This window comes from Amblyraja radiata, chromosome 13 (genome assembly GCF_010909765.2).
Source record: "Amblyraja radiata isolate CabotCenter1 chromosome 13, sAmbRad1.1.pri, whole genome shotgun sequence".
Taxonomy (NCBI): Eukaryota; Metazoa; Chordata; class Chondrichthyes; order Rajiformes; family Rajidae; genus Amblyraja; species Amblyraja radiata.
Genome location: NC_045968.1, coordinates 48379066 through 48400784, shown reverse-complemented (window position 1 = coordinate 48400784; position 21719 = coordinate 48379066). Strand labels below are relative to the sequence as shown.

Sequence of the window (21719 nt, the reverse complement as noted above, 5' to 3'; positions counted from 1 at the left end):
AGGGCTTTGAATACATCCTTGAAGGTTTTTCTCCCCATTGGTAACCTCTTCACACCACAAACCTTGTCTGTTCCAAGGGCCTGCTGTAGGGCATGCAAACTATGTAAAGTATAAAAGTATAAAGTATCCTTTATTGTCAATCAAACTTGTTAATTTGAACAAAATTACATACCTTGCAGTCATGACAGAGAATAAAATAACAGAACACACAATGAACACAGTTTAACATCCACCACAGTGAGTCTACCAGGCACCTCCCCACTGTGATGGAAGGCAAAAGTCTTAAAGTCCTTGTCTCTTCCATCCTTGTAGCCAGCCCCACACAGTTGACTGAGTGTAACTAGGAACTAAATGCTTGGAGAGGACTCTGTCCATGGTTTGCTCGTCATTCCAGTGAATATGAAGCATTTTGCATAGAAAACATTGGTGGTTTTTCCATTGTCCTGAGATTCCTGCTGTGGGTGATCGTGGTCTCAGAATCATACAGGATGCATAAAAGACCATGGGTTTTGTGCCTGAAGCCTTGAAATTCCCTGCCCTTTCCCTCAATCAACCAATGGCTTTTCTGGTGCGTCATTCATATCTGCCCTCACTGTGATGATGCAAGATTAATCTTGAAACTGTCATGAATTGTTAGAGGGCAGTCTGGTACAGTCTGAGTTCTTCCAGCATTTATGTTTATCTTCAATGAAATTCAATGGAAACTCAAACAAAAAAAATAAGGTGGTGGATCTGCCGGATTCTTTGCCATAGAAGGCTGTGGAGGCCAATTGATATTTTTAAGGCATATTCTTGATTAGCACTGGTGTCAGGGGTTATGGGGAGAAGGCAGGAGAATGGGGTTGGGAGGGAGAGATAGATCAGCCATGATTGAATGGCGGAGTCGACCTGATGGGCCAAATGGCCTAATACTGCTCCTATCACTTAAGACCTTATGACAATGGGTGCAGATTGGCAGAGGACTTTGGTCTTGTAGAAATTGACTATAAGACCCATCTTCTCATGTGCTTCAGTCAGTGAATTAAGAACGTTTCAAAGCATCGGCTCCCAGCAAGCAGCTCGAGCTCCAAGATTTGGATGGGTGGCATAGTAGCTTAGTGGTGGTGTTGCTGCCTTACAGCGTTAGAGATGCAGGTTCAATCCTGACTATGGGTGCTGTCTATGCGGAGTCTGTATGTTCTCCCTGTGACCATGTGGGTTTCCTCCGGAAGCTCCAGTTTCCTCCCACACTCCAAAGACGTACAGATCTGTAGGATATTTGGCTTTGGTAAAAATTGTAAATTGTCCTTAGCATGTAGGATAGTGCTAGTGTACCTGTTTCCATGCTGTATCTCTAAAGTCTCAAGTCTAAAGGTTTGTGTGATCTTGGTTCTGCAGTGTAGTCACCATAGGCTGAACAGTTACATCCATCAGTTCTGAACATTTGTTACACTCCCACAGAAAATGTGTTGAAGTGAGGTGCAACATTGCAGCAAGAAAGATCAAGCAAAGTTCTTGGGTAATGACACAGCCATGTTTATTAATGGTCTTCTCTGACTTTGGCTCCATTGTGGACTTGCTGGTGTGCATTTCAGGCTTTTGTACCTTGGTGTGAAGAAGTATGGAGGAAGTGCAGGAATGTGATGTTCAATCCCAAATTTCAGAGCTTCGTGGTGAATATGGAACGATGTCTGCCTCACAGGATGGATGAGTTGGCCTGACTGTTATACAATCCTATGATTCAATGATGATCCTCAATGGGGGAGCAGGCTTGAGGGGCCAATTGTGTTACTCCAGCTCCTGTTTCTTATGACTCCATGTTGCCATATTTGTTTTTATTTGTCTGATATTTCCTTACAATCCCCATGAGATATCTTTCCGAAAAACTTAAAAAAATACCCCAATGCGTTGTATCTAATGTACATGGTTTAATTTTCCAACCACTCATTAGTTCAAACCATTATTGAATTTCCACTTAAGTACTCCACCTCCATATGAAGATAATAATGCAGTATGCCCCTTAGTTAAACAGTTGATATGTTACTTATAGTTACATAGGAACAGCTGCAAAAGAGCTTAAGTATGCCACCAGATATTACCCAACTGTGCAGTTTGCCAGGTACATTGTCCAAGTACACCAGGCACAAAGCATTTTTTACTAACCTGTTCCACATTTACTTTTGGCTCATTTTACTGCCATAAATTTTCAATTATTTTATCCCATACTTTTGTAAGGAACACATAAAATCATTGTAGCGTTACATACCTGCAAGGTTTGCAGTAACTCATTGATTCCAACCCCCAAGATGGATGCCGTCAATGATTCTACCTTAATGTGGTGCCATTGGGAATTCAGATCATTGTTATTCATACACAATGGGAAAATAAATTCAAATACTGGCCATGTCAAGTTCATTGCAACCACCTATCTTTCACTGTTGTGACCAAGGCATTGGAAAACAATGCAATGATTCCTAAATTGGCCTAAAAGGAGACAAACACAAAACATTTGGATGGGGGCCACTTTCATTGCCACTGAGAGCATTGTTCTGAGGTTGACTGCAATATTTCAATGCACCTGGCTGCATTGTTATCCTTAAGCAGATTACTGTCTATTATATTTTAAGAAAGAACTACAGATCGAAGGTAGACACAAAATGCTGGAGTTACGCAGTGGGTGTGGCAGCATCTATGGATTTTGTGTCTACCTTACTGTCTGTTATGATCAGGTAGGGGACCGAAGACCGCAGAAATGGTGTGGTCATGATGGTCGGTGTGGGTAGTCTTTGGTGCCTATTTGCCTTTGGCATTAGGCCATGTATCTTCAACCATGACACACTGATTAAAGCTCTCTTCAATAAAATAACAACAATTTTTCTCTCTGGGTCCCATCCCGAAATGTTATCTGTCCATTCCCTCCACAGCTGCTACCTGATCTGCTGAGCTCCTCCAGGATTGTTTGGTTTGCTTAAGATTCCAGTGTCTGCGTGCCCTTGTGTCTCGATTTCTCTGTCTTGTTTTGGACATTGTCTGTCCATTGATTTCATCTGACATTTTTCCTTTCTATTTTGTCTCTTGTGTGTCCCTATTCAATATACTATTCAGTCTCAATCATTTATTTTTGTCCAGGAAGTTCAATTTTGGAATAATATTTTTCCTTCCCTTCCCATATCATGCGTTTCTATTTTCTTAGATTCTTTACTACTTTCGCCATTCCTCTGATGTAATTACGCCTCATTCTATGCCCATGGTAGTCACATTCTCTGTCACTTCAATTCATCATGAGTTCCTTCAAGGGTTGTGACTCCACTCTGCACAAGAGTGTTGGATGAACACCCTTTATTTTTTTCTGATAAATGCTTAGATAAGATCAATCAGAGTCCAATGGCAACAAAACAGGCCTGCTTAGGAAGGAACTGCAGATGCTGGTTTACACCGAAGATAGATTGGAAACAAGCCCTTCGGCCCCATCTGAGCTAGTCCCACTTGCCTGCATTTTGTTCATATCTCTCTCAACCTTTCCAAACCATGTACCTGTCCAAGTGTCTATTAACTGCTGTTATAGTACCTGTCTAAACGACTTCATCTGGCAACTCGTTCCATATACCCACCACCCTCTGAGTGAAAAAAAGTTGCCCCTCAAGCTCATATTAAATCTTGCCCCTCTCACCTTAAACTTATGTCCTTCTTAACTTTAGTGCTACATTGCTATACTAGTTTGAACTGTGGAAACATATTTTAAACATTTTCCTTTTCAGCTCTTCCGATCATAATGCTGCTTTGGAAACGCTTCAAGCAAACTGTTGCCGTGAGTTAGGAAACAATATAAAACTATCTAACGGGTCATGTAAACATTATGTGAACATTAAAGTGCCATTGAGGAAGGAAGTTAAGGCACATCGAAGCAGGTCAGAGAATGTTTACTAACTTGTACGTGTATTTTGCGTGGGTTTAGTGTATTTGAGTTTAGTTGAGTTTAGAGATGCAGCATGTAAACAGGGCCTTTCGCCCACCAAATCCACATTGATTATCGATCACCTGTTCATATTAGTTCTGTTATTCCACTTTCTATCCACTCCCTACACATCGGGGACAATTTTTACAGACCTGGATATTTGAACATCATTGGGATGTGGGAAACTGGAGCACTGGGAGGAAACCTACACAGTCACAGGGAGGATGTGTGAACTCCACACAGACAGTACGCAAGGTCAGGACTGAACCCCGTCGGTCTTTGATGGAGGTAGCAGCTCAACCAGCAGTGCCACTGAACTACCTCTAATCTTACAAGCAGAAGCTAGGCTTGTATCTGCTGAACTTAAGAAGACTAAGAAATAACTTGAAGATAGACACAAAAAGCTGGAGTAACTCAGCGCGACAGGCAGCATCTCCGGAGAGAAGGAATGGGTGACGTCTCGGGTCGAGACCTTTCTTCAGACTTAATTTGATTGGAACCTGAGGAGTATTGGTTGGGTAGATATGGAAAGAATGTTTCCTCTTGTGGGTGAATCTAGCTCCAGAGGTCACTGTTTAAAAAGTAAGTGATGTCCCATTTAAAGCAAAAGTGAGACAAACTGTTTTCCATTAGAGAATTGTGGTGGAACACTTTTCCTCAAAGAGTATAATTGTGTACCAGGATAATCAGTGCAGGGTGGCACAGTGGCACAGTGGTGCAGCTGGGAGAGTTGTGACAGCACCAATGAGCCTGGCTCGATCCTGACCCTGGGTGCTGTCTGTGTCGAGTTTGCACATTCTCCCTGTGACCATGTGGGTTTTCTCCAGGTGCATTTTTCTTCCCACATCCCAAAGATGTGGGGATTTATGGGTTAATTGACCTCTAAATTGGCCCTAATGTGCAAGGACTGTACAAGAAAGCGGGATTACATAGAACGAGTGTGAACGGTTGATCGATGGTCAGTGTGGACTCGGTGGGCTGAAGGGCCTATATACATGCTGTATCTTTCAATCAGTCAGCAATGGAGGCAGAGTCTCTGAAGATGTTTAAGCAGAGGTAGATGAGTATTCGGTTGAAGGTTTGCCATGGGTAAACGGGAGTGTTTGATGAGTAACAGTCAAATCCGCCATGATCATGCTATATCCGATTCTGCTGCTGTTCCTGCTTTTAATTTGACTCTTTGTATTAAGAGAGACATTAAAAAAACATTTTTGTTTTTGTTTTAATGAAAAAAACAACAAAAAATCTGAGCAGAAAGCTAGTGTAAAATGTTAAGCGCTTAAAATCTTTTAATTTCCCCCTGATTACAGTCCTATTCTGGAAGTTGGCCTTGAAGCCTGGTTTTATTTAAATTTGTTGTAATCTCTAACCAAAGCTCGGTGTCCATTTTGGTGAGAGCCCAATAAGCTTGGTGCACGAGGCCGGCTGGAAAATTGTGTTTGGCACCAAACTGCAGACCTGCCTCTCCTAAACAGAGCCAGCTTCTCCAATCCCCCTTGCTCCCCTCCTTTGCCACTGGCCATAATAATTGGAAAGTATACCTTTAATTACTGAGAAGGCACACTGCCAGAGGGAACCTTCATAACACATGCATTCTGTTCCCGAACAGTCATCTCATCATCATGAATAAAGCAGTTTTAAAATAAAAAATCCAGTTCTGCCTATCAACACAGATCCTCAATCTTGGATTCACTGTTTTACTGCGACTTCCAGTTAATCTGATCGGTACGATGTTTTATAGTCATTCTTCAACACGTCTTCCCTGAATTTGTATGATTCCCCTGCCTGTGTCTGTATCAATGGGGAAATTGGCCAATTCTAGATGTTCTGCCCCCACAAAATAAACCAAAGTTCCTAATGGAAAAATAAAGTTCATTGTTTTGTATTGTATTGTACAGTAGATACATTGAATAAATGAATATATTAATAAAGAGCTCTCTGGAAAAAAAGTTGTAATCAAACCTTAGTTGTGTGAAACATTTCTTTGTTTCGCATTATGGTTGTGATTTTATCACAAGACCCTCCATTAAATTACCAGTGTTACAATCGCCTTCTTAAACACCTTAAGATGCTTATGAGTTAAAGTGGATCAGTGACATTTATCAAAGTAAGGATTACTCAATTTGGTTTCACTACAAGAAATAAATTATTTAAAAAAATATATTGGTATTAGTATCACTATTATTATCAATCATAACAATATGCTAAAATATGTTGGCTTGCGATATATCCAGTCAAATCATACAACACATCATACAACAAACTACAGAGATGCTGCCTGACCCGCTGAATTGCTCAAGCACTTTGTGTCTGTCTTCGGTTTAAACCAGTATCTGCAGTTACTTCCTATGCAATACATGAGTACAACAGCTACTAAAGAGGAAGGAAATAAAGTGCAAAATCCAGTGTTAATATCATTGTATTTGAATGAAGGCTCTGTCCGAAATACATAATAGATAGTTCTTCATGACAAACTAAGGCAGATCAAGTCTACTTTGTGCATTCACTTAGGAAATTCAGTGTGAGGGGCTCATCCTGACTCTGGCACTGACCACATAACTGTGGGAGTTGACAGTTGTTTGTGAGAATATGTCTCAGAAGAGTTAACATTGTTGGGTCCTTTAGACGTCGATTATCTTATGGACAATGATCCTGCTGACACTGATGATTTTGAACCATGCTGGTGAAGCTGATGAAGCAGATTAGGCAGTGGCAAATCCAGTAGCCATCGGTACCTGTTGTGATGTCAGTGATGCGCTCACCTTTGCAGTCTTTTGCTCATACAATGATATCATCCAGCCAGTGCTTGGACCAAAGATGCAGAAATCAGAGGACCAAACAAACTTGGGAATGCTGGTGCAGGATTTCCACAATGTTAATTTGCAAGTTGAATCGGTATTAAGAAAGGCAGATGCAAAGTTAGCATTTATTTTGAGTAGACTAGAATATAAAATCTAGGATGTAATGCTGAGGCTTTATAAGGCGCTGGTCAGACCACAATTGGAGTATTGTGAGCAAAGGGGTTGAAAGGGAGAGATAGATCAATTATGATTGAATGGTGGAGTAGAGTCGATGGGCCGAATGACCTATGACTTGTGAACATGAACTAATGCCTTGATGCCTTTGACTTGTCCTTCTGATGAAACGGAGTGTGAAGAAGCGATGCTGAAAGCATTATGTCAAGAGGAAGACATAATCTTCTTCAACACCTCTTTGCCAATCAGGTCTTGCCAGAAGATTGCAACAGTTCATATTCTGACTTTGGAGTATCCCAAGAGGATCAGTTTGTCTCCATTTGAGATGCAGAGCAGGATATTCATCAAGGTAAAAGAGATCCATGGCCTGCATCAGAGTGTTAAGGGTCGGGCTGATGATCGTAGCATGTTGGCTTTGTGATAGAAAAGGTCACAAGGCAATTGCTAATATGTCAGGAGCAATCACTGAAATGCTAAACCAGCTTGTTCTTGATGGAGAAGGTCACTCTTTGAAGACATCCTTCCTCCTCTGGTGGTCATGTTCGCAAGTTCCAGGAGCAAAATTAGGCCATTTGGCCCATCTACTCCGCTATTGAATCGTGGCTAATCTATCTTTCCCTCTGAACCCAATTCATCTGCCTTCTCTTCATCACCCGACACCCGTACTAATCAAGAATCCATCAATCTCCGCCATAAAATATCTATTGACTTGGCCTCCACAGAATTATGTGGCAATGAATTCCACAGATTTACTGCCGTAAACGATAGAAATTCCTCCTCATCTCCTTTCTAGAGGTAGATCCTTTTATTGTGAGTCTACGGCCTCTCTACAAGGTCGACCCATTGCCTTGATTTATACACAGTGTCATGATGTTGTCAAAGCTTCCGACTTCCAGAGCTCTTATGCAGGCTGGTGTGCAGGGTGTCATGCTGGCAGAGTGACCCTCTAACATTCCAGGTCCTGAGCTACCTATGAATGGACACCGCCTGTGAGTCATCACTTTATAAACGTGGTATAACTGAGGTGCACCAACAATTACACTGGCTTCAGAGAACGAGATCCTGGTCTAGTGGCAAGGTGGTCTAAGCTGACAGGAGACCATGTTCAGCTGCATGGGTATCGATGCTGACACATTAAAGGGAATGTTTGTTGTTGCACCCTGACATGTACACACAGAGGGTCACACACACACACACGGGCTCAGGCACATGAGCCCTTACACACTGCCTATCCTCTGGCTTCGCACCCCTTCATTGACCATGCTCCGGGCTGTAGTCTGCTTGTCAAATCCTGAGCCTCACCACGTACCAGGTCCTGTTCCTGTACTCGGCAGCATTGACTCCTGACTATGGCCTTAGGTGGACTCTCAGCTCAAAGTGTCCATACCTTTTAGGCCTCCCTGAATTCCTCCCTGCTGAACATCTGTGAAGAGAAGAGGGTAGCATGGTGTCGTAGCAGTATAGTTGCTGCCTAACAACGCCAGAGACCTGGGTTTGATCCTGACTACTGGTGCTTCGTACGTTCTCCCTGTGACTGCGTGGGTTTCCTCCAGCTCCTCCGGTTTCCTCCCACACTCCAAAGATGTACAGGTGTGTAGGTTAATTGGCTTCGGTAAAAATTGTAAATTGTCCCTAGTGTGTAGCATCGAGCTAGTGTATGCAGTGATCGCTGGTTAGTGCCGACCTGGCAGCAGAAAGAACTGCGCCCTTGTCCTGTTCTATTACCGTCTCCACAGAGGTTTTGGGGAAAATGGTGTCTCGGCTAAGACTGGTTGTAAAGTTATTTACAAGCCGCCGGGTGTCTTGGGAACCCAGAACCGCGGGATTGGTTGGGACTGCGGCTGGGTCGGGTACAATCGGTGGGGTTCTCCGTTTACACAGGGGCGAGCCTGAGATCCTTGGTGGAAGGCAGGTAGGAGAAGAAAAGTGGAGCTGAAATCCCCGGCAGGTCTGAGTGAGTGAGGCAGATGGGTTGACAGAGACGAGAGATAAAACTGAATCGAAGAGTTGTAAAAATAAATTAGAGGAGTGGTGTGTGATGTGAAGCCAAAAAGGGAGCGATATCGGGGAAGGGTAATGAGGTGGATTCTGCCTAAAATTGGTGAATTGAATGTTCATACTGTTTATAATTGGCAGGATATTGAGTGGTATTGAGGACCCGGACCAGGTACATCCACAGATTGTAAATGATATCAACACTTAATAGGATGGTCAAGAATAAATTAGATCTATAAATTAGATAGCACTCTTAGGGATAGCGGAGTTAAGGGATATGGAGAGAAGGCAGGAACGGGGTAGTGATTGTGGATGGTCAGCCATGATCACATTGCATGGCGGTGCTGGCTCGAAGGGCCGAATGGCCTACTCCTGCACCTGTTGTCTATTGTCTACTGACTCTGTGGGCTGAAGGGAATTGTTTCAGCACTGTATCTCTAAAGGCGTGTCCATATCCTGCATTTTCCTGTGTCTCCAGGTCTCTGTGTTTGGACATGCGTTTGTGTGTGTGTGTGTGTGTGTGTGTGAGTGTGTGTGTGTGTGTGCGCATTTTGTAGATTTGCCTCCACTGCAGTAACGAGGTGCACATTTGAAAGGACAGATGGCGGCCAAGCATTCACCACGTTTTTCAAAAATCTATAAATTAAGTATTTATTCTTTGCACCTATCTTTATAAACAAGTATTTAATTTTAAATAGAGATCTCTATTCTGGTAGGAATATCTTTTTTACGTTCATGCACCCTCAGTTGACATAATCTCTTCAATCATAGTCATACAGCTTGAGAACAAGCCATTCAGTCAACTTACCCACACTGGCTAACATGCCCCATCTACACTAGTCTCACCTGCCTGCATTTAGCCCATAACCTTCCAAACTTATCCTATCCATACACCTGTCCAGGTGTCTTTTAAATGTGATAATACCTGCCTCAACTACCTCATCTGGCAACATGTTCTATATACTTACCACCCTTTGTGTAAAAAAGAAATGCCCCTCAGGTTCCTATTAAATCTTTCCCCCCTCACTTTAAACCTATGTCCTCTGATTCTTGATTCCCCTTCTCTTGTTCGTGAGAAAGACACCCAATAAAGCTACAGAAAGGCCAAATGAACCACCATGGCCTAAAAAACCATCAGGCGAGAATGAAATGCTCGGAGAAGGAGAAAGAGGTGCAGCGCACAGGCCTTGAACCCGGTGAGACGCAGGAGGATCCCGGCCAGGATTCACCTCACAGAGCCCAGTCCCTCCACGCACTAGAGTCTCCCAACCCCGCAGAGTGGGGTGATGGCTGATCCGTGGGCGGTTGCTGCTGGGCCCCAAGTTGGAGCCCGATCAACCCCGGATGGGTCGCCTGGGCGAGGGTGTCTGTTGTTGTGAGACCCTGAAACACCCAATGATCCCAGATCACATCACTGAGGATGCGTCCCAGCGCATCTAGAAGATGTATAATTTTCACACTGGGTAAAAGACTCTGCATTTACCCTATCTATTCCTTTAATACCACTGTGCTCTATAGTTGCTGGTCAGAGATATGCTCCTCCACCCCCACCTTCCTTTCAGGAAATGTCCAAGCATCTACAATTGGCAGGATGAGCTAAGTTAGACTAAAGCCATGCCCGCACTCTATCCACCATGCCCACATTTTCACCCATCCTCTCGATGCTGCTACACCCGAGCTGCTTCAAGACCACTCCATGAAGTCCTTGGTGGATGAATACATATACACAAGCACACCTTGGGTTTGCTTTTATTTTTATTAGCTGTTCCTCTCATTATATTTTTATTTAAATGCATAACAGATACATTGTACAAAGCATTTAGAGAAAGTACCTCAATTTGCTGGCTATTCAAAATCAGATATAAACAAAAGAAAAGACGAATCTGCTCGCCATGAACGGCGAAATAAAAGAAATACAATCTGTTTTTTTTTTGTTTTTTTTTAACATAAGTTTGGCACATTTATACCTTAACTGCTGCACTGAATAGGATTACTGGAACAAAACACCACACAAGCAGACAAATAGCTTAAAATATCAGGTACAGGTCTAATTAGGAGAATCATGCTGTAATGAAGGAATCATAACTGTTTATACAATCGAATCAGCTCATTGTATTAAACAAAACAAACTAAGTAAAGTCTATTCATTAGGCAGATTCATTAAAACGCATAAGATTGATTTTTTTTTTGTTTTTTTCGCCCCAACATTATTTGGCACTCGTGTATATCCACAGCCTCCCCCCCTCCCCTCCCCTCCCCCCCCCCCCCACCCAACCCCCCTCCCTCCCTATCCCCACCCCTCACCCTCCCTGCCCCAAACTCAGGATCAAAGATCTCAACCTGTGATATAAAGCACCTGTCAGTATGTGTGTATGCTTGTGTGTGGACTGAACAGTGTGAGATTACTACACGAACAAATAAATAGCACAGTGCTGCGCACAGGTCTTTAAAAAAAATTACAAAAATGATTGTCTAAAATTAAAGTTAATTTGGAAAATTACAGCGGGGGGGAGGGGTGTGGGGGAGAAACATTTATTTTTGGAAAGCAGATTGGAGATCTTCAGTGTTGTCTTTGTTTTATGAAGCAGACTTTGAATTGTTTTTATCACACAATAAAAGTCGAGCTGATTGTGCTTAAAAGAACGGAAAAATAATGCAAGGAGTAAATTTGTACAGGAAGAGACAATGTCGCCCAAAACTCCCCCATATCATGGATTTTATACAAATGATTTAGTTTTCGGTAAGTCGAGTGCTCGGATACATTGAGAATGGTCATACCCTCTCCCAGTTAGTACAATGGAAGTCGGCAGCCTGGGTCATTGAGCCATTGGCACCCAGTTCCTAGTTGAACTACTTTGAGTTGCATTGAACCTCACAACAACGCAGCTGCCTTCGCTGTGCAAAACAAAATACTAGGAGAATAAATACAATTCTTTTTTTTTTAAACTGTCAGTTTAAGGTCACAAAATTCCGATCGGGGTGACCCAGCAGATTTCTAAGGCTCTCTGCTCAGGAGTCTCTCTCTATAAATAGACACGAAAGGAAAGGGTTAAAAATAAAAGAATCAAAATGAAAGGAATGCCATGCTATGTATGCCGCTGGACTTGGTCCCATCCGGTTATTGCAAAGTGTCATACATGGCTGATGGACTGCAGGGTGCTGGGCTCTGTTGCAGGTCTCGGCAGACTGTGCCACATATTGGGAGCATTGTGGGGCGAGGAGTGGATAGGTTCCTTGTCGGACAGAGATAGCATCATGGCGTATGCCTAGGAAGGAAAGCAAGAGAAGGGCTAAGACAACAGACAGATAATGGGTGTATGTGCTTCAAGCATTCTTTCATCTAGTTATTTTTTTTCTCCAGTTCAGCAACCATCTCCTCTCCATTCGTGCGTTGGTGATGATTGAAGGGGTAGAGCATCCTCTTGTTGGCCAAGGATGGGGGCACACAGCAGCCTGCACTTATGCAAAACAAAGTGGTAAAAACACCCCAAAGCATGTCACACATTCCAAAGTTACAAATCTAGTCAACAACAAAAAAATCTGAGGAAGGGTTGCATAGATTCAGAGATTATATTTCAGAAAACAGTACCAGAAACTCTATTTCTAAATCTAATTAACATGAATTTAGTTCCACCGAGTCCGCACTGATCAGTGATCCTCGCACATTAACACTACCCTACACACACTAGGGATAATTTTACATTATACATTTATACCAAGCCAATTAACCTACAAATCTGTATGTCTTTGGAGTGGGAGGAAATCTGTACATGGGAGGAAACTGAAGATCTCGGAGAAAACCCACGAAGGTCATGGGAGAACGTACAAACTCCATACAGACAAGCACCCATAGTCAGGATCGAACCCGAGTCTCTGGCGCTGTAATGCAGTAACTTTATGACTAAGCCACCTACCTGTAATTGTTGGCTGTCCCAATTTCTGAAAATGTATTTCATGTGGGATTCACAGCATCGCTTGTCTTGCTGAATGGAACATGTTAACTCTGCTGTAAAGTTAAGTCTCTAAGCTTCCCCAAGAACTTGCTGGATTTTATTTAACATATTGTGTGTGTCATTGGAAAGATCATTTCTAATTGCTCTTGAGAAGTGGGCTGGGTTGCTTTGGTAGGTGCAGAGCAGTTTGCATGTTGCTGGAGTTGGTCTCATCCAGTTAAATGGAGAACAATACATCAGAAGAAGGGTCCATTTCCTGTTATTCCCTCCACAGTTGCTGCCTGAGCCTCTGAGTAACTCCAACACTTTGTTCCAGCATCTGTGGTTCCTTATGTCTCAATCACACTTCTGACGCCTTGTAAATGGCGAATCGAATTTGGGAGATGGTAGGTAAATAACTTGCAGACTCCTCAGCCACTGTTGCAAACACTTGATGCCAGAGTTCAAAGGACGAGCAGTAAATTCCACCGACCCTGGTTGTGTGGCAAATAAATTCTATCTATCTTATCAATTCTGTTGGCTACTTGCATCCCTTTGCTGATGTCTGAAACTGTTACAAGGCTTGTAACGGAACAGATTGAATTTGTCTTGGATTTTGTGGTCAGGAATTCTGGCCAATTTTCCACATATGCCAGTGTTGCAGCTGTACTTGGCTGGAGGCATTGGTACTTGCTGGAGCACCAGCGTTCAGCACAACAGCTGCAACTTTGTCAGCGTCCATATCAAGAAACAGCTGAGCCCACTGGATATCATCAAGAGTGGATCAAATTGTCTGAAGAATGGTTTCTGTGATGGACGAGGTTTTGGGTGAAGGCCAGAATGGATCGTTCACGTGGTATTGATGGATAAAAATTAACATAAATGATCCAGCCTCTTCTTTTCCACTTGCATGCCAAATGGCCACATCATTAACGCTAGAGTTGTTTATGAAACCTTCATCTCATGTTGTTAATTTGTACCCTACCATCATTTCCAAGTACATGTCGCAGCACCGCTGAGTTTTGAATTTGGATACACTGGTGCTTGGTTCCGTATATAGCAAGTTGCTTCTACTACTTAATGTGATTTGGGCAAACTGGAATTTCATTTTGTGTGTGTCGCTCAATGCTCTAGAGTAACCCCCTGGTAAGACTTTATAACGATGCACATCAAAGGATTTGAATGGAGGAGTACAGGAACTTTGCTGAAACATGATTCTGTGAGCATGCTTTGACTACACCACCCATCTCAATTTGGGAGACACCCCTTCCATTTTGGCTACGTCCAATACATCAATGTACAAGACAGCAAGGTTGATTGGACTGAATGTCAGCTTGTTGTATTTGAATTTGGTATCATATTGATGTTGGGCGATCCATCTTATTTGTCTTTAGTTATATTTCACTACCATACTTTAAGACAACTGACCAACACTCTCTACCCTTCCATCATGCCTGGTGTAGCATATTTATTGTGGTTGAATAATCTAGTAACAGCAAGCCAAGACCCTCCAGTTTTGCGGCCTATCCAAGGATCCCTGCTGACGAGGCAAGAGAATGCTTTCCGCGTTATATTTTGGATAGCTGGAATATTCTCCTTTTCCAAAGGAGACACAAATGGGTGAATAGTCCATTGGGTTAATTTTGGCTCACTTCATTGTTCATCCCCTTTCCAAACATAAGCCGTGCACTTGGCCGGCACTAAATTTGATTCAATCCAGGCTCGATAAGCCTGCCATGGGAAAGCTAATATTTTGTGTATTTTGAGTACCTTGGGTGGAGCCACTACCTCATCGCACCAGAGACCTTGGTTCAATCCTGACGTCCGGTACTGCCTATGTGGAGTTTGCACAACACGTGTGGGTTTTCTCCCACATCCTAAAGATATGTGGGTTAGTAGGTTCATTGGCCGCTGCAAATTGCCCCTACTGCGTTGGTGAGTAGCAGTTAATAGAAGGTAATGAGAGTGGGATTAATGTAGGATTAGTGTGAATAGGTTGTTGAGGTCAGCATGTACTTGGTGGGCCGATGGGCATGTTTCCAAACTGTACATCTCTGATTCTATCAGGCATTTCAATACAATGGATGCACAAGATGCTATTCTCTACCTATTCACCTTGTGCACAAAGTGAACGTAGTCCTCTCTGGAGTCTCACCTGTGACTTGGATTTCCTGTACAAGGGCTGCTTCAGATCCTCAGACAGATGGGTAGTGCTGTATGTGTTCAGATCGGCCTCAACAAACTGGCTGCCCTCGGCTTTCCTTGTGTTGAGGCTGTCTGTGAAGTGCCGGATGTGTTCCAAGGCGGAAAGACTACTCTTGTTTTCAAGCCTCACATCATCTGCTTTAAAACTTAAAAGAAGAATAGATTGATTGTACAATGTGTATAAGCAAACAATATCAAGTAAATTTGGCACAATCGCAACAGCCCAGAGTTTCTCCAGAATGAAACAAACCGAGTCGATCGTTTGAATAGTCATAATATTAAAGCCAGGTGTCTCCAAGTAAATCTACAACTGGCCTGGTGTGATGTGGATGGAGGAGGCTCCTTCAGTGCCATAAAACACATTGAGTTAGATTTAACTCTCAGGGCTAACAGAATCAAGGGATATGGGGAGAAAGCAGGAACGAGGTACTGATTTCAGATGATCAGCCATACTGCACCTATTTTCTATGTTTCAATAACAAACCCTATAAAACCCGCTGACAGCCTCCAAACACAGTTCAGTAGCTGTAACAAAGAAGCTATAGGTAATTCTACACATTGGATGGGATTAGAGCATGATTGAGTCCACTAAACTTCATCCACTCTCATTTTTAGACATCTATGGGTGTTAAGTCAGATAGTCAGCAAGGCATGTGTTAATGGATTAAAATACACCTGCCTCCCTCATGGTATCTCAATAAAACATGGTTACCTGGTTTATATGCATCCAATATGAACCATTTGTTTCTGTAGCTGACACTTCCCCACACATTCTGGAGCAGGCGCATTAAAGTTACAGCATTGCATTGCTGTATGAAAGGGGACTAAAAATGAATAGCCTAGTAAAATAATTAATGTCAAGCTCATTAAAGTATGGCTTGATTTGTCTGTACCTAAGAATGGTGCTGTTTGCCTTCACTTAAGCTCCACTCTTTTAAACCTTTACTCCAACAGCAGCATTTCTTATTCTCTTTATCCTGGATCTATCTGTACCCTGTGGACTATACATGATTGTAATCATGTATAGTCTTTCTGCTGGCTGGATAGCACACAACAGAAAGTTTTCCACTGTACCTCGTTACACGTGACAATAAACTAAACTAAAGTAAACTAACCAATGGATATTTAATTCATTACTAAGGAACTGCTTGGAAATCCATCCTTATTGCAGGACTTTAAAGGTTATTCAGTGTTCTTCAACTACTTGTGCTAGACACTAACCTGCTAGGAGACTCCTTGTTATCCTGCTCTGGTTCCCTTGCCTCATATTCAGAACCATCTTGATTTCCTCCATCCAGCTTACAAGCAACTGGATCACTGGTCGGTTTTCTCATTGGGGTGCAGGCTACTTCCTCTTCCTCCAGCTCCACTTCGTCTTCTCCATCATCATCATCCAATTCGCGAATTTTCTGACTGGCAATGAGATTTTTCTCCTCGTGGTGACTCCCATTAATTCTAAGGGTGGGAATAGCAAGAGTTGAGAGGCCACACTCCAAGCTTTGAGCCTTTGCAACAAAGGCATAAGCAGTAATATACAGTAGTTAATTATCACACATAACCAGTGATGGGAATTCTGTGAAATGAAGGACTTGCTTTTAACAAACATTACAAAGACACAACCATGTATTTTTACCATGCTGAAGCCAGGTGCCAGCTCTCGGACACCACCTCAAACCAACCTCTTGACCATAACCCCATGGACAAACACAACACCATTATCTTCCAAATGGTTTCTGATTTCTACATTTAAATGAACATTGTTTGGTTCTTCGTCCAGATTGATCACTAGGGGGTCTGAGTGAGGATAGGATCATAAAGGTAAGACATATGGTATATTGGCATTGGGATAATGGAAAAATGACAGGTTAATGGAGAGAAAGTAAAGGGTACGAGCAAATGGTGTACCATTTGGCAAAACTGAGAAGGTGATAGTTTCCAGGAATCAGTTTTGGGATCTGCTTTGTTCATATTGAATGTGATCACCAGCCATGATCATATTGAATGGCGGTGCTGGCTCGAAGGGCCGAATGGCCTACTCCTGCACCAATTGTCTATTATCTATTGTTGACATAACTGATTGAAGATAGCAATAGAAAAATAGAATAGAATGTAAAAGTTAAAAGGGGCATAAAATCCATCATCACAAGTTACATGTGAAGCTTTCAATCTGTTGTTAAGGGTTTTGCGAAGGACATAATTATTAAAATTAATATTTGTGTCTTGAGTGTGTGGTTTGACAATGAGACTGATCTGTTTTGATTAGTGGTCTCCTCTACTGAGATCTCTCAAGTTTGGCTTATGTCTACATCACTGATGACATAGCAGGTTTAAAGCACAAACTGCAAACACCGGATATCAAAGTACAAATAGAAAATGCTGGGACCCCAAAACATCAGGATATTTATGTGTCATATCCTAACTGTTTCTTCTTCCACAGATGCTGCCTGACCTGTTAAGTCTTCCCAGTATTTTCGGTTTTTAATGCATAGCAGGTTGGGGCTGGCCAAATATTTTAATTTCCATTTCAGTTTCTTTTATAGACAATAGACAATAAGACAATAGGTGCAAGAGTAGGCCATTCGGCCCTTTGAGCCAGCAATGTGATAATCCACAATCAGTACCCCGTTCCTGCCTTTCCCCCATATCCCCTGACTCCGCTGTCTTTAAGAGCCCTATCTAGATCTCTCTTGACAGTATCCAGAGAACCGGCCTCCACTGCCCTCTGAGGCAGAGAATTCCACAGACTCATAACTGTCTGTGTGAAAAAGTGTTTCCTCATCTCCGTTCTAATTTTTCTGGTCAGCCAAATAACATTTCAGTTTAGCACCAAAGCTGTGCATTGAGACTTCAGCCAAATGCATAACGGAGCTCTTTGATCTCCTATATATCCTTTCTTAATAAGAAACCACACATTTCTTCTGTTGTAGATAAATGAAACAACCGCATTGCACACTTTTGCCCCACTCGAGGCCTGATGATAATCTTATGTTCTCCAGAAACAGGTTCGGGAGTACACTCTGTAGCCCCTTGTGCCTGCTCTGCCATCTCGTAGGATCATGAATAAGCTTTCCTTATCTCACTTTCTGAAATCATGGGCCATTTCCCTGTATAACCCCTGGGTTTACAAAAAATACAAATAGATAAAACAATGTAGATATGATTGTAGACATATGTTTGGATTTTACTCAAGAAATCATTACACTACCTCTCATTTAAGAGAATACAAAGGAACCAATATACTTAAGAGAATTTATGCTACAGCTCAATGTTCTTAGGATTCATTAAATTCACACTAACTGTTACCAGGTGCAAGTACAACAGCAGAGAATGAGGCAAACATTCTCGCTTTCACTTGCACAGGCACCCACACATAAAACTAAAGCATGCATTATACATAAACAAAGGCATGCATTCACTACTGCATAGATATTGCAATTTAAAACTGCACTTCACCTTTAGGGCAAACACATGTTTAAAGGCAGAAATGCTTTCCAATTTAAATTCTTCTGCCAATATAATTGCAGCAGCAAATTATTTTTAAAAATCTGAAATATAGAGTAAATTTATACTTGTGTGCGTCACTTTGTCACCCATAAAAGGTTTTATATTTGGTTTGAATAACACAGACATGGTACATATACATCCACAATATCCTCTTACATACAAAGACAAATGTAAGACATATATAGGGACTTACTGAATTAGTTATGCACAAATAGTTTTTTTGAAAGCTCATGTTAATGTGAGTTTTGAAGTTATACAAATGCATAAAATATCACATGTCATTGTGAGAATTGATGACATTTAGTTCCACATACAAATGTACATATATAAAATTGGAAAATGTCCTCAATTGTATTGGAATAGCTGGAGTTCAATCATTCACATGGAAGCGGATGGCAGAATTGTGCACATGCCTCAAATGCAGGAATCACTGAGTGAAAGATGTCAATTATGTTATCCTAGCAATGGAGCATTGTCTTGCTGGTTTTCCCAACCTTATACTGGGGACCTGAACGTGATCCGTCAGATTTGGAATAGGGTCTGAAATTCATTGATTTTAATGGGGATTTCAGCCTATGGATTAGATTAAGGTACATACAAAATGCATTACTTTTAAAATTTTCATTAGTGATGTTTTAAAATTCTTAATGTATTGTTTTTGTGGAGATGACGAAGGTAATTGATGGGAACAGAGCAGTGGATGTTGTCTATGCGGACTTTAGTAAAGCATTTTGTAAAGTTCTTTTGGTAGACCAATCCATAAGATTAAGATGCATGGGATCCATAACACGATGGGAGTTTGGATTCGGAACTGACTTACTCACTAGAGGGTAGTAGTGGAAGGGTGGTATTCTGGCTGGAGGTCTGTTACCAGCAGTAACCACAGGCCCTCGACGTGAAACGTCACCCATTCCTTCTCTCCAAAGATGCTGCCTGACCCGCTGAGTTACTCCAGCATTTTGTGTCTATCATTGGTGGAAAACAGCAGCTGCAGTCCCTTCCTACACAATGGATCAGAGCTAGGATCTCATTTGTTTGTGACATGTATAAATGACTTGGATGAAAATGTAGGTGGATTGGTTAGTAAGTTTGCAGATGGTGCAAAAGTCAGTGGATTTGTGGACAGTGTTTGACAAAGGATACAGCAAGATATAGATCAGTTATTGATATGAATGGGAAAATGGCAGATGGGATTTAATCCAAGCAAGTGTGAGGTGTTGCACTTTTGGGAGTTCAAATATAAGAGGAAAATATACAATTAAAGGCAAGGGCCCTAACAGCATTGATGTACGAAGGGATCTGGATGACCAAGGCCATGGCTTTCTAAAAGTAGTCACACACGTAGATAAAGTGGTAAAGAAGGCTTTGGTTGGGTAATGAGTGTAAGAGTCAGGAGGTCATAATATAGCTAAACCCCATTTGGATTAATGCGTGCAGTTCAGGTCGCCACTTTCCAAAAACGATTTAGAGGCTTTGGAGAGGATGCTGAGGAGATTTACCAGGATGCTGCCTGGATTAGATAGTTTTAGCTAATAGCAGAGGTTGGATACGTTTGGATTATTTTCTCTGGAGCATCGAAGTCTGATGGGAGAACCTATAGAGGTTTATAAAGTTGTGAGAGGCATAGATAGAGTAGACAGTCAGAACCATGTTCCCAAGTTGGAAATGTGAAAGGCAAAAGGGCATAGCTTTATGGCTAAAGAGGGAAAGTTAAAAGGAGATTGCGGGGCAAGTTTTATTTTACACCCCAGTGAAAGATGGAGGGTATGGGCTGGGTCAGGCGAGATCCTTATTTATCCATTATTATAAACATGCTACATATAAAAACATGAATTTGTAACTTAAAAACATACACAAATATGCAAACACACATGCACACACAATTAATCAGTAGCTTGACATCGTTTGTTGGGCACTAACTCCCAGTTTGACTCGGGGGTGACATCCTGTTAAGTTAAAGGAAAGCTAATGGTTGAACACAAATTCTAAACCGACACTAGGGTCGGGTGAGCGGGCGTAGGGAAGGGTAGTGGGATATAGCTCTGCTTCTTTCACTTCTTCGTTAGTTCAGGGATTTTTCTTTTTTCTCTTTCGTGTCTTTTTCGAAATTCTTTCTTTTCTTTTTATTTTATTTTTTATTTCCCTTTTTTCCTTTTTCTTTTTTTCCAATTTAGTTATTAGTTTATAAAATGTTAAAATTGAAGCTTTACGAAAATTGTATAATTGTTATGTCAATTACTTTCTCTTTGTACAATTGCTTCTAATAAAATATATATATATTTAAAAAGTTAAAGGAAAGCTAGTTACTAACTCAAGATCCAGTTAGCATACAGTACAGCTAGCTATGTGGAATTCAACCTCTTGGTTGAAATGTTGTGAATTTTGTTGCTCGGTTGTACTGCTGATAGATTCCATCGATCCCAGGCTTGGATGAACACATCTTGTCAGGACAAACACATTAACGCACAATAACCTCTTCGGAATCAACCAGTTATAATATATGTACAACAACACTGAACAGATTAATTTGTATGGTGTGAATTGAGGGTCCAGCCCTATTTTTCTACTGTGTAGGTGGCAGGAAAGAAAATAATGGTTGGTGGGAATCCTGCAGGATGGTAATAATTAAAGAGAAACACAAAACCATTTATTTTTTGCCTATGTCATGTTGCAAGGTGCAGATTTCAATTTAGATACTGGTTTTCCCATAAGTACAATGGCAGTTTGCAAAATAAATCCTTGAGTATGGCTCTCCTGAGACACAAGTCATTAGATAAAAGCACCGTATTCCAGCTTTCAGCCATCCAAGTTATTCATGATAGCCGTTATATAGTCTTCCTAGTTCCACAGTGAATTCCAGTATTACACCTCTGCCAAATGCTCATGACTTCCCCTCCTGACCTAAAATTCTTACATAGTTCACTGGAGTAATAAACATTTTTTTTTTACTCTCTGTACGCAAAAAGACTCCTTGTACACTGAATATGGCCATCTATAAAGCATGTTGTTAATTGACAATTTCATTGATAACTCTGTTACAGCTGGAGGAAAATTGAAAAATCCTTCTTGAAAAGTACCTGTTGGCTTATAGGTTCTGGACAACATTGTTCATAAGTTCATAAGTGATAGGAGAAGAATCAGGCCATCAAGTTCACTCCATCATTCAATCATGAC

General features: G+C 41.6%; 1 protein-coding gene across 20 annotated transcripts in view; it reads right to left on the bottom strand.

The window, feature by feature from the left end:
• Positions 1-10646: 10646 nt before the first annotated feature.
• The window catches only part of mecom (MDS1 and EVI1 complex locus), a 712647-nt gene continuing 701574 nt past the window's right edge, over positions 10647-21719 (bottom strand). For 19 of the 20 annotated variants that reach the window (XM_033031998.1, XM_033031999.1, XM_033031995.1 and 16 more), the window contains 3 exons: positions 16263-16496; positions 14992-15187; positions 10647-12170 (listed from right to left, as the gene is read on the bottom strand). In XM_033031998.1, the coding sequence (XP_032887889.1) occupies positions 12036-12170; positions 14992-15187; positions 16263-16496 (565 nt within the window). In that variant the 3' untranslated portion in view covers positions 10647-12035. The other variant, XM_033031997.1, reaches the window with a different exon arrangement.